Below are 14,367 nucleotides of genomic sequence, written 5' to 3' on the forward strand. Positions count from 1 at the left end.
TTGACTTAGTTGTGCATTAATGGGTAGAAAGTGGAAGAAATGTTCTTGGGTGGAACATATTTCGTAAACAAAATTTCAAACTCAAATAATTAAGTCCAGTAGGTGGGGAATGTCGTCAACGGAAGAAAGTCAAGTGAGGAATTATGTGGCCGCATCTGTCACGGGAGAGCGCTTGTTGCATATCAGCTACCGATATTTTTCGCTGCAGTCGACAGTCGGAGGTGATGCTGATGCTGGTGGTGACGGTGATGCATATTGTAGAGTAAATGGCCGGAATATTGCTAGGAATTGTGTAGCAACAGAAATAGCAGAGTAAACCTAATTGTATTCATGTTTACGTAGCTGGCAACTTTGTGTTGAGCAGTAGTTCATGAAACCACATTAATTTTGTGATCGATAATATATTCTTTTGTCCCGACATGTTTCAGCTCTTCTGTTGGGTGTCTTGATGACAGTATACAGCACGATCTGCGTACACATGGGCTCACTGACGAGAGTGAGTACGATTTCCTCTTCATTTGTTCTCGGTCTATTCCGCATCTCTTGTACACGCAGCATCTCTCCTATCCTGAAAAGCGCTAAGAGCGTATATCTTATACTCATAGGAGCTGGCAACAAGAGGTATTATATGCTTTAACCTTCAGCGATATTAATCATAGGACCTGCTTGTTTGGTAGTACCACTAAGTGCATCTGCCCACACACTTGTCTGCAGTGGGTAACACCTGGCCACGCAATTAAACTAATGCGGTGGAGGCCACCAATCAAGATGCTTGCCTACTAGATTATGTGCATCATCAAAAGGCTGAACAGTCTCCCTGCTTCGGCTGTCAAAAAATGTTCATGTCTTGTTTTCTCATCCGAAGGTAGAATACAAACACAATCTGTCTCAAAGATAAAGTGTGCTCTAGTGCGTTGTAAACAATGCAACTTTTCCTTTTGTTCTTCATCACTGACAACTAGTAGGAAAGAGAAAAACAGCTCTACAATTTAATCCATTTGGAAAGAATTAAGGTTCTCCAAGTGGGGATGATACAAAGTTCGTAGCAAGTTGGGATCGTAAAGGAAATGGCATACGATTGTCTCAGTGCAGACACGTATGTTTGTTCATGCTTACTTCTTTCGCTGCACGACTCGACGCCTATGCATATTCATGCTATTACTGTTCTTTCAATAAATCAGGGATAGAAGACTGCGGCACAAAAAAAAAAAAGCCTCCCACTTCCCTTCGCCACCCACCTCGATTTTCCGTTGATGTGCTTGTTTTGGTGCTCATACTGCGAGAGCACAATTTTGAGCGATGTGCCCTCTTTTTTAGTGATTCACGTTTCATTTTACAGATCTTTATGATGGTGTACAATAGTATCACGGCTGCATTTGTAGGCCTCTGCCTTCTAGCACTACTGTTCCCTTTCGTCCATTCAAAGGTATGTCGGTCCCTGCAATGCCCTCTTATTTTCTGAACATAGGAGTGCAAAGCCTATCTCGAAACTGGAATGGCGAGCTAACACAAGAAACATCCCTTCAGTATTGTTAACATGCAAGCTGGACTTGAAATACAAGCGCAACAGAGTGATTCATGAGATAAGGTTTCAAATATGCAAAACACCAGAAATTAATAACTGTGACAGCTACCTATATTATCACCTTGTTTCCGGAAACAAATGATAGTAATTTGCACCTAATCCCTGCTTGCAATCGTGCAGGTTTCGAACGGGGAAAGAGAAAAGCTGATATTGTTATTCATGTCCCCTGTAATGTATTGGCTGCAAGGTTGCTGGAGGTATTATTGCGTTGCAGCAAAGAACTAGCTCTTCTGAATCTCTCTACATCTCTGTGAGAATCAGTTCGTAAAGCAACAATCCGTTAGCTAGTATGAAAAATGAGCCAAATGGGACCTCATCGACGACTGAACGAAGTTCTTTGAAAGTGATTGTTGCACATGTATATCAATTTGTCCAGTCCTTCCTCTTGCTTGCTCTCTCCACGTCCTCAGGCCCACTTCTACAAGCACTTGTAAAATTGAACGTATTATCACCAGCCCTCTTCCTTACGCTTCTTTTAGGCTTTACTGAGTGCACAAAATTTGTCTATAACTACAGAGCGAAAAAAGTTCCAAAATGTGCTTATTACCCAGAGGCGAAAGAACAAGGAAAGGAGTAGTTAGCTCACTGCGAGAGCACCCGCTCTCCAGGCAAACTGCAGCACCCGAATACTGTTGTCAGCACAGAACCACACTGAGAGGAGGCACATTTCTGCTGATAAGAGCACCCGACCGGTTACAAAAAGTTTATTTGACATTCACAAGGAGACGAGAGTCACGACGGGAAACATATAGAACAGTAGACAGGATGCACATCACAACTGAGACAATAAGAAAACACACAGCAGAAAATAGATCGCTGTACGCAAATCTAGAGAGATGACATAAACAAAAATTATATACTGTGAGTTTGGAGATGTCAATATTGAGATGAAAATACATCCATATATACAACAAAGGCAAGCACAATAACTTTTTAAACTTATACATATATGTACATTGAAGCATTCTACTTTGATTGTGAAGCACACATCCAGGACATATTGACACATGGTTCGACTAAGGAGACGAGATGCAGTGAGCTGGAGTACCCATATATTGAGGCGAAGAAGTGATGAGGTTGAACAATTCACGTTGGCTGAAAAAAAGAAAAAAAAACTTGGCATGTACGTCCAATACGGACACGCAAGTTCACGATCAATGGCGGAGAAATTTGTGCTCCCGAAAGAAAAGGAGCTCAGCCGCAAGGAAGTTCAGAAGCTCCCAACGAAGGCGCTCCACGATAGGAAATAACGCACGACGAAGGCGACTTGAGGCAACAGCCACACAGCGGTTGGGGCAGAGCGCGAAAGCTCGCGCGACTATCAACAGCCGCGCAAGGCGGCTGCGATGGCCACGGCTGTTTGCTATAAACCTGTTAACGCCAAAGACTCGGAAGCCCATATACACCGCTCTCCAAAAAACACGGGCGACCACATATTCCTTTACCCTGTGCCGGATTCACTCCTGGAGCGTGCAGTTAGAGCACTGCGCAGACAGCACGACACCTTATCTCTGCAGCCTGTGCCTCGTAAGTAAAATACCCAACTACAGGTGCCACATCAAATTACGCAGGTGCCCAAGAAGAAAGGACGCTGTCACCAGCAACCAAGAGACGGATTCCGCCCGTCTTCTGCGCTCCGAATGTACCAAAAGGCATACACAACACGACAATGCACTATACTATTTCGGCTGCGATATTTAACTTTGGACTGATGTGATGGGCGTGCTGATGAAACGCTAAAATAGTTGCATAAAACTTAAGCACCTGTAAATCCTGCGGAGTTCGACTGAGTGGCACCCCGGGTACCACTTCCCTGAGTCATGTACATAGAAAATAGGAGGCGAGCGCTCGCGCTGGCCAGTAATCCCCCTGCAACCAGCGAAGGAGGAAGCGGCAAGCCAGCAGCCGGCAGCAGACGGGCACAGAATGGAAGAAAAAGATGCCCCTCGAACGTGGCTGCCCAAGCGCAGCACGGCGCACCAGATCTTTCGAACCCCATTCCCCCTTCCCCACAAAATAATTCAGAATAGACTTAACCGACGAAGAAGCCCGGAGAGCGCAGCACGGCGCACCAGATCTTTCGAACCCCATTCCCCCATCCCCACAAAAGAATTCAGAATAGACTTAACCGACGAAGAAGCCCGGAGAGGCGGCTGGGATATATATGTACGTGCGTTCACAAGCCCGTGCGTAAAAAAAAAAAGCATTTGACAATAGAGCGCCGCTGCTACATGGGGAGATCAAAGTTCGTAGCCATAGCGACAATGCTGCGCACATTGTATAGAACCAAATTCCACATCGAAGCAGCTATTTCTCGCGTTTCATACTCTCTCCTTTGAATACGGATCATATTGCAGCGAGCGATTGGTAGAGTACTGCTGAGCCATGCACTAGGCTGGTAAATTACCAAGTCTTTACAATTTTCAAAAACTAATTAGTCTTTGGCCGCACCAGACACTTTGCAATACCTTTCTAAGAGAAGGATACAGAGGCGGAGACTCGATTGATGTAAATACAAAGTAACATGGTCCGCGTATGCTGTTACTGCAATCACCTCATTACCAGGAACTGGGTGGTCACGGATGCCTGAACCTGTAATAGTATCCACCAAGTACGGCTCTAAGGAAAGGCTAAGCAGCGCAAAACACGGGACGAAGGAAGAAAACGACACACAGCGCACGTTGTTTGTCGTTTTCTTCCTTCGACCCGTGTTTTGCACTGGTTTACTTTTCTGTAGAATATTGTACCACCATGCCTGAGCTTGTGCCTTGACATGGCTCCAAGCTTAGAGCAAAAAGGAGAGGCGACAGAGAAGATCCCTGTCGTACTCCACGGATAATACGCAAAGGGGTACTCTCCCAGCCAGCTATTGCCAGTCTGCTCGCAATATCTTCATACATGCTGCGAATGACAGTTACAAAATTTCGTGGGAACTGAAAAGCCTCCAGGACATATGGAGCCATGCTCAAGATGGTCACACGCTTTTTCCTGATCTAAAGATGCACCAACCCCATCAGTCATAAGCTGTGGTGCATAGTACATAATATCTCGCGTAGCATACCACAAGGTAGATATTTCCCTTCCAGGGAGAGAGAATGCCTGATGACCACCAGTCAGGGAGGCCATTATACCCCTCAAACTCTTTACCACACTGACTGGAACAGCCCGGTAATCAACATTAAGTAGCGTGATCGGCCTCTATTCCTCCGATCGAATCGATGTGGAATCATGTTTCAGTAATTAAATTCGTTCTTTCCGAAAACTGTCAGGAAAATCTAAGCGTTCAAAGCAGCGGCAAATGACAGGAGTGAAGGCAGGACCAACAATATCCCAGAAACCCAAACAAATTCTTCATGGAGCCCATACGGCCCAGGTGCAGACCCCGTTTTATCGAATGTAATGCTTCCCAGACCTCCTCTAAAGATGGAATAGCTTTGCAGCACCTCATGTACAGTCATTCTCAAAAGTATGCAGCAAAAGGGGTCTGCTTTTGAGCCCTGCAGCGTGGTTCCTCATGAGTACTCAGGGGCCCTAATCTCATGAAGGCGGGAGGAGCTTGCGTGCTTAACCCTCCCAAGCTTAAGGCTGCAATCTGTACGGAAGAGCCCCGCTACATGGCTTGGAAGTTAACCCATTGGGCTACATAGTTTTGATAAAGACTTTACCACTGGGCTCACCGCTGGCAACTCGGCCATTATTGCGTGCGTTCTAATCCCTTCTACATCTACTTTGATGTCTGAACTCGCATGATTTTAAAGTGCGCCAGAAAGCTCAAGAAATCGTGATAGTACGGGAGCGCAGAACGCGGTTGCCCGTCGGGCCCTGTGCTGTGAATATAGCAGCGCCATGCAATGCGCACCACCTCGCGGTGTGCACACGGCCCATGCCTACCACGCCAGGCTGTCGGACCGACTGCGCGGCTCATCACATCACGCACGCATGACAGGGCTATGCCAATCTGCTATCTTTGAAATTCGAAGCTTCGCAGCCGGGTTTGGCAGCTGCTCAAATACGCGGTGGCATAGCGCACGGGCCTCTAGTGAACAATACATTGACAAACCTCCTTCAACGTATTTCACACGCATTCATCAGAGTCTAACAGCAAAGCGCGCAGAGCACGTGACAGGCTCTCGCGCGAAGGCGATTCTTGCAGCACACGCACACCGAAACGCCAGGGGCAGTGTGAACCGCAATCCGGAATCAGAGCATGAGCATCACAGGCCGGTGATCTGAGATATAAACTGGAGTTGACGGCAAGGCAGCAACATCCATACCCGCCACGTATGCAGAGAGCAACTGACACACATTCACACGCCCCAGCCTTTTTGCCGATGAAATGCCGTGCCATTTCCTGCAAAACCATGAGCCATGTATGAGCTCGTGCGCATCCTGAAGCCAAAATTGCTGGACAACGCGCCGCAGTTCACGAGAGTTCCAGGTCAACCGACTCCTGCTGCAGGCCTTGCACATCAGTATAGGAGTCGAAAACACAGTTAAAGACGCTCACAAAGATGACATGATGGCCGTGAAGCTGTGAGACGTCCAATCCTCGAAAAAAAAATCTTTCCTGAGGTTTGCATTCGCTGGCACGTAAATGCACAAAATTCGCTACCTCAGAGACGAATAGACATAATCGAATGTAAGTACATGGCCATACCCATCATAAGGTAAGTGGTGATCGCGCAGGAGGCATTTATTAACCGCAATAATTCCAATGACACCTGGGTGGGCAGTGGAAAATGATAAGAAGCAGTCCACGTGAAAGCAGCGTTTGAATACTTATACATCGGAGAGTTTCGAAAATTCAGTTTCTTGAAAGCATAAAATATCGCGTGTGGCTCTATGTGCGAAATTAATTACTTCAATCCTCTTACGGCGGCTACGTGAGCCTTGTACATTTAAGTAGAATATCTTACATCTGATGCCATGTTTTCAATTAGATTTAAAGGATCGAAAGGCAATGCGTGCCCTTGCACGTCACTGCTGAGGCGCCCTACACTTATCTTAGACCGGAGTTCCTGGCCCTCCAGAAGAAGGGGATTTTTCGAAGGATGCACCTCCGGACGTCCCTCATGAGGGGTTTTCGTGCAAGGTGTCGAAGTAGACACGCAGCGCTTTGCCTCACATGACAGCCCCATTACGCACTCACTGAATTTGGAGAGAAGGCATGGGGAACTGCCCACACCAAGGCTGAAAGTGCCACTTGAATTGTGGGCGTTGCGCTCCGATGAAGTCAAGCTGAGGACTTCCGCAGGGTCACTGGGACCCGGTCGCCGTTCCTGCAGTTCCTTGCGCAATGCCGGCAACTCTTCAACGCACCCCGTTTTTTTCACCAGGGCACTGTGAACCTTTGATAGGCCTCCAAACGCAGGTGTCGCTGTCAACTTCAAAATGCGGCCAGCATGCTTGCACAAATGCACAGCATACCTTGAAGGGGCTGACAGGCACAGGCAACGGCTGCAGCTTTTTAACACGCACAGCCTGCTTTCCAAGTGCACCATCTGTCGGACCCGCTGACGCAGAAGACGGCGCCTCGACTGCCGGAATTACCGTTACTGCCTCATACCCGACCGATGATGCAAAGCCAGCTCTGGACATGCCGCATGTGCAGTCGCAGTTCTAGCAGGCACAGTTGTACCGCCGGAGGCTGAATTAACGCCGTGCCATCCCTGGTTCGCGTTGTCTCTACCCGTTGGGCGCCTAATCGAGATCGGGAGTGCGTCTGACGAGACACGTTCCGGATTGCCCCATTTCACCTCCTCCTTTTTGGCTGCCGACCCATCTTCCTAGGTAGCAGGAACCGGCATTGTAGGCGTCGCAGGAGCCAACGACAGGACAAGTCACCGTCGCGTAGTCAACCCCACAGTTTCGGCAGGGAAGACCACAGCTTTCTTCGCTATGGTGACCGTGAAAGCCACAGAACCCACTAAAAGGAGCCGTGCACTGCGCCAGGAAATGGCCCAAGGACCCGCACCGCCGACAGGCGCGATGCATTCCGTTGTAGTCAAAGGTGACTCGGAGACCAAGGATGCACAAATAGTTGAGGACCGAAGTTGATGCAGATATCACCATACGAACGCACCGTGTTCCACTCAGGAGGCCACGGTGAGACCTCATCTCACCCACTGTAACCGACAGGACCTTCCCCTGTTGCCCGAGGACATGGACGAGAGCATGACTGGTTACGAACGCTGGCAGGAACAGGCAGGCCAGAGTGCTGCCTTGTGGCCCAACTGGCACAATGGCAGTATACGCTTGCTGCTGCAGCTGCAGCAGCGTTGCGAGACATGGATGTCATGCTCTTGACTGTGATTTTATGGGACTGGGCGCCCATATTCTGGACACAGTAGAATTCGGGGAGAGCCACTATAGAGGCCGTCTCGTCAACTATGGTCCCGAGACTAGTCCCAGTAGGGATGGTTATATAAAAAAAATTGCGTCTTCATGCAGTAGACACCAGAACCTCGAAGGTGCCATCATAACAAAGAGGGGGCGCCCCTAGCGTGAAATACGCAGGTACGTCACAGGCTTGAAGACGCAAGAGCGCCTGCGGTGGGTGCGGTAGCTGACGAATATCTGAGCAACTCTCAACTGCGTGTGCGATTAATGCGCTAGTAGCAAGATATCTCCACTGTCCTTCATCAGGTGAGGCTACGTACCACATTCCAAAGGCATAGTCACTAGGTGATCAGAGAACCTGGAGAACGACCCCGCTTACAAGAGAACCTCACTTTACTTCATAACGCTGTGTTTCACAGCAACGTTGATATTTTACGCGTTGAAGGAAGGTGGTAGAGTTATTGCACTGTCTTCTTCGGCCCAAGCGTCAGCTAAAAATTTCATCTCTTTTTAAGGCGACAGCTTTTAATGGCTCATACTCGCGCCCGTCCGTTATATTTTAGGTCACGTGATCCGGTCTGCTACACTCGCACCAGCTGCTCTTCTGCTCTGTCGTGAAATGAACTCAAGCGTGGCCCATTCAAATCAGTGCACTGAGTTGCAAACGGCTTTCGCCTGCCCGCAGTTCAGAGATGTCGAAGTGCCTCCAACGAATTTGTTAAAACAGTAGCGAAAAGCAGGAGTACTGTTTATTAGATTTGTTGCGCGCCAGACCAGGCACCAACTGATGACGATGCGGCTTCTTAGACGCACTCTGCGAGCCACGGGCTTGGCACGGACGACCAACAACCTTTTGTAAACAATGCAGGATTGGACTGCAGGATTTTGACTGGGAAATTGTGAGCACCCTTGAAGAATGCCTGTTTGGTTTGGTTTTTAAGAATAGATGTGTCATGTCAACGATATTAACAGAGGTACGCTAGGTCCTTTGAAGCACATTGGGATCAGTTCTGGTCCGCACATAAAGAAAGCTTGTCTAATTAACAGGTTATCAACAGCGTATCTGAAAATCTTCCTTTCGGCCTACTGACGCCGCAATAGCCACGATTCCCAATAGCCACGAGTCCCAGATGAACAAAACAAAGAAATGTTGATGAAGGAGCCGAGCTACAAATATGGGTGGATTTTTACCGTTCTCAGCAGATTTATTTCATTTTTGCACTTCATAATTTTTTTTTTGTTTTTCTCAAAAAGTCGCTTCTTTGCACTACCTACGGGAGCAATTCGAACGTTATCCCAGCAGATTTTTTGTTGAAACTAGGTTCACTTATGTCTTATATGTTTAGTTATGCAATGAACGATAATAAGTAAAGTCCTGACTTGTTTCTTTTCTGCTGCAGTTTTTCTCAAAAGATGCCTTTAGAAAAGCTATTGTCATTCCACTATTACTCATCGATGATTGATGCCAGCATAATGATTTTGGTTCATTGCATAGTGTTTGTCATTATGTGTATAACTGAAAAAAGATTTCACTTAGAACGAGCTAAATTAAGAATATTACTACTGGCGGTCATTGTATATTCAGTAGTTTACAAAATAAAAATAATTTGTCGTGTCTTTTAGCAATTTCATGAAAAGAAAACAGCACTCTTCTTGAGATATACACCTCCATTACTGTTTTTATATGATCTTTAAGATTTTATTCCGGTTGATTGCTCCCATACAATAAGCTGTGCTGCAATCGCATATTATTGGATTTCAGAAACATAACCTTATTCATTAGTCATTGAGATCAGTGTTCTAAATCAGATGTACATTTTCGCTTAATATTTTTTGAAGGAATATGAACTATACTGCAATCGACCCCTTCTACTCATCACTAACAAGCAGGAATCGAGCACTGAGCTCGAAATATTTTTTTTGCTTTTTTCTGTATGACTTTCCGATTCTTCTCAACACTGTGCTTTTTCAATGTAATGTCTAGAACTATAAGACTTACGCAGTCTATAGCGAAAAACGTTGAGTTTCTATCATTTTTGTTAGGATACGCTGAATGTTTAAAATTGTTAAGTGCATGAAAAGGGCATTGCGTCCCATACGGCCTTACTGCATGTTGTCTAGCGTTAGAGGATAAACGCATTGTTTTCCACTCAGCCTTTCGGTCACCTGCACACTACTCACGTCAAAACCTTAACTGAGCGCTCGTGCCATGTGTACGAAAGCGAATATTAAGTTGAGATTTTGGGAATCGCGAAAAATGTTCAAGTGTGCACAATTCTCTCAAATGAAAAGATTTATTCGTTCACAAGGCAGCTAGAGAGTATTCAAATACACTTAAAATTCCACAGGGAGCAGGTGTAGCTACACTCGTGGTGGTTGCCTACCAGCTCGCACACATCACGGACACGATTCGAAACGGAAGAAAACCTCCAAGGATGGAAACAACGCTGGAGTACTGCCCTGTCAATGCAAGCACGGTCGTTTCTGGAGCAAACTTCACCCTTCCTGCCGCGGACGCAGAGTAAGAGCACTTCTAAATTCCAGTCAACATACAAGCTTAGCTTCGTGCCCCGAAAGTGCATTCAATTGTGGGTATTCCTTGCAAGGCAGAAAATTCTGACACCTATCTGGCTCAGACATCCGTGTCATAGAGTTTCTCAATGTAACCTACAGGGAAAAAAACTACCGACATCTTATCGAGATACTCGATGAGCGACTCATCCAAAGGTGAAAAACTATGAAGTGTTAATTTCGCTTAAAATGTGAATTCAGCTTATGGATCATGGCATCACAATAAAACTGAATAGAAACTTTGCTATTGTTTTCTTCTGATGGTTGACCGATACTAACGCCTCGTATTCATCACATAGATTCTGAGTCTGTATGATCAAAATACGTACCCACCTTCCGCCAGAAGCAGACATGTGCATTCTTTTTCGCCTTTTTGGCGCGAGCATTTTTTTGAGAAGAAAAATAAAGTTTGATTGAAGTGATACGGGTCAAACGGTAATCAGGAAAGCACGTGCCGAAACTTTTCCGCCTACGCAAGTACCAGTATTTGGGGCCCTCCCTAACACAGAACGTGCAGCCGCCTGAGGAATTACTGAGCTAGTTGCAATTTTCCAAAGCACGTGTTGATTTCAAATGCGCAGATTTCTAACTGTTTCGGTTGCAAGCTCCTTCATTTGCGCGCCTAAATCTGTAAACTTCTATTTCTCAGCATGATGTCGCAAATTATTCCACATCAATACAAGCATTTCAATATTCAGATGTCCTTTCGTGTAGCAATGACCGAACAGCTTTCAACGCTGTATATCAGAGACAGTATTAGATCAAAATTTTAGCTCTGCTTTTATCCCTCTGACTTTCTTCGATACTTAGTGGCTAGCTCAAGCGATCGCAGGCCCCATGGTCCTCTCCGTAAGACTCAAGCCTAGCAATGGCGAGGGAAAAACAGAGGTTTAGCCAGTCACAAAATACGGAGAAAAAAGGAAAGAAATCAAAATATCATTGTCACGTTGTACCGAGCCTAACCGGCTGGAAATGTTTACTTCAGTATTCTTCCCTTTCACTGACTCTGCAGTGGAACTCTACGGTTTATGATTCATGGGGGTTTAACGTCCCAAAGCGACTCAGGCTATGAGAGACGCCGTAGTGAAGTGCTCAGGAAATTTCGACCACCTGGGGTTCTTTAACGCGCGCAGAGATCGCACAGTACACGGGCCTCTAGAATTTCGCCTCGATCGAAATTCGAGCGCCGCGGCCGGGATCGAACCCCGGTCCTTTGGGGTCAGTAGCGTAGCATCATAACCACGGAGCCACCGCGGCGGGGCGCAATGCAATAATAATAATAATAATAATAATAATAATAATTGGTTTTTTGGGGAAAGGAAATGGCGCAGTATCTGTCTCATATATCGTTGGACACCTGAACGGCGCCGTAAGGGAAGGGATAAGAGAGGGAGTGAAAGAAGAAAGGAAGAATTAGGTGCCGTAGTGGAGGGCTCCGGAATAATTTCGACCACCGGGGGATCTTTAACGTGCACTGACATCGCACAGCACACGGGTGCCTTAGCGTTTTTCCTCCATAAAAACGCAGCCGATGTGGTTTCAGGTTTACGTCCGGGCTATGCTGCTTCGTTACCGCCCGCTGAGCAAAGCTGCTGCTGCCGATGCTCAGTCTTATTGGTCGGTATAATAGAACATCACGGCTATAACGCGCGCTAAACGTGGAAAATATGAAATCTAAATAACGCTGCTTAGGCCTCGCAGCAGCATATCCAGATGTGTAGAGTCCTTATAACACACCGATTTTGTCCCGGTTATATCCATTTATCTTTCCGTTACGGGTTGATGCGCCGTCAGGTGCTTCTTATCGCAGGGACCAATCAGTAAGCGCGATACACTATTACGATAAAGTGGATTGGCACAAAACGGGTTCGCAGAAAATTCATCTGGTGAGGCATGATACTTAACAGGTTGAAGGTCACTGACAAGGCAAAAAGGAAACTTCGAGACATCTGAGAACCCATCGGTGTTCTGATAATCATCGAATTTTACCTTGTCATGGTCAGTGACGCTCAACTCGTTTATCTTTCAAATTATGCCGGCGCCATTTACGCAGTAACAAGACAGCAAATTAAAGCTTGCTTACCTTTTCAAGAAACGCGTGAATTTTTGGTTCTAGCGAGCCCCCTCTATTGCGGGCCTCCTTCACATAGCTGCCCTCCATTTCAATTGGGAAAGCACCATCCTTCATGTGAACACTTATTGACTACTTTTTCGAAAGCACTGTTATTTTTTGTTAAAAAATCGGCACATTGCACTTTCTTATCAATTTTTATTTTTCTTTTGCACGCACTCCCTTCTAACGCCCTTCGGGCATTGAGGGACAATAAATAAACAATGTTCTTCAAATGCCTATAATGAGCAGCTTATTGGGACATTTCTCCTGAGACGCCTGAGCAACGTGGTCCGCCATCTATGGTTACAGAATGCAGATGGGGCTCAGGAGCAAGCTGAAGCCGTTCTATCTTTAGAACGAGTGCCCCTTCGGGGACCTCCAGTGGAAAGTCTCCAAACTACTTCTGCACAAAGACTGTGATAACGATACGTATATGCATTCACCTCAGATACAGCAAAAAATCTTTGCTCTGTTCTTTTCTGATTACAGCTCGGAAGGACCCTTGGCCATATTTCACTTGTCGCACATGTGGGCGAGTTTCTTCTCTATATTCGCCTGTGTTCTGATTGGAGTAATCGTAAGTGCTCTGACAGGTAAGTACAGCGTATGTCTTCCGTTAAGCGTGAACAACGGGAGTGGACCTGTTGACGGTTATCTGGAAGTCGCACCTATAATGATCCTTAATAATAAATGAAAAAGGTCTTGGTGAAAGGCAACCTATGCTTAGGTAATTTATGGCACGATGGCTTCGTCTCGCAAAAAAACAATGCGAGCGTACTGCTGCGGGCTGGAAACTTCCTGCTCTCAACCTTCTCTGGGTGGCTGGCACCCGAGAACTGAATGACGCTCAGCAGCAGTCCTGTCGTGCTACCAAGCAAACATTAGTGCAAAAGGTTTTCTAAAATTTATTGTTTGTGTAAAGCTCTGACAAAAGGTGCGAATGTGCTGGGAGTAAACAACGCGGCACCACGCGCGCCAATCTTCGAAGGACTAGTTAACGGCGCTACCACACGGTGGCATCCAAGTGAAAATCACCGATGAGCGTATGCGCAGCTTGAACGGACCTTCATTGTAAAACCGTCAAGATATACATGAAGGTCTAAAATAAATATCAGAAAAAGCTCGCACCGAACCAGAGGCTATCGCAGGCAAAAGAGACTGAAAATAAAAGAACAGGCGGAAACGCCCAAGACAAAATTTGAAGATAACCAATAAGAAAAAAACAGAATGACGGCCTATTTGCGTACTTAGGCCAAAGGCGAATAAGGTGCAATAACAGATCGCTTTTCCCTTCGACTCCGGTGTTCAGATCCAGTGTTCACGGATGGCAGTCGTTCGGGTAGCAATAATGGCTTAATGTTCATATACACTGGTCATTCTCTGCACTCCTAGATCCCTGGTAGTTTTCCTACAGCTACTGGCGCAGTTGTGCAGCGGTCAAATGAGCGCCACTCGCTTTCTATGGCAGGCGCTGCCGTCAGTGGGGCTTGGGTTGCTTGGGTTGGGCTGCGACCCATGTTGCTCTTCCCGAGCAGCCTCTCATGAATGAGCTGCCGCCTGACACGCTGGGCAGGTCGTAAGGTGTGTGTGTGTCCGTGCGTGCGTGCGTGCGTGTGTGTGTGTGTGTGTGCGTGCGTGCGCGAGTGTCCGAAATGAAAAGACGGTTTCCAGGGTATGTAGCTTATAAAGCTTATAAGAAGAGGGCACTGGCGAAAAGCACTTTAATACTAACGTTTCGGCCGGGGTTCGACCTTTTTCA

At 46.5% G+C, this 14,367-nt stretch overlaps 1 protein-coding gene across 1 annotated transcript in view; it reads left to right on the forward strand.

The window, feature by feature from the left end:
• Nucleotides 1–14,367, forward strand: part of LOC144098081 (sodium-coupled monocarboxylate transporter 1-like) — a 149,527-nt gene that overhangs the window by 100,559 nt on the left and 34,601 nt on the right. Inside the window, exons 10-13 of the mRNA XM_077630635.1 lie at nucleotides 429–496; nucleotides 1,340–1,426; nucleotides 10,273–10,401; nucleotides 13,057–13,201. Of these exons, the coding sequence (XP_077486761.1) occupies nucleotides 429–496; nucleotides 1,340–1,426; nucleotides 10,273–10,401; nucleotides 13,057–13,201 (429 nt within the window). The remainder of the gene's footprint in view (nucleotides 1–428; nucleotides 497–1,339; nucleotides 1,427–10,272; nucleotides 10,402–13,056; nucleotides 13,202–14,367) is intronic.

This window comes from Amblyomma americanum, chromosome 7 (genome assembly GCF_052857255.1).
Source record: "Amblyomma americanum isolate KBUSLIRL-KWMA chromosome 7, ASM5285725v1, whole genome shotgun sequence".
NCBI lineage: Eukaryota > Metazoa > Arthropoda > Arachnida > Ixodida > Ixodidae > Amblyomma > Amblyomma americanum.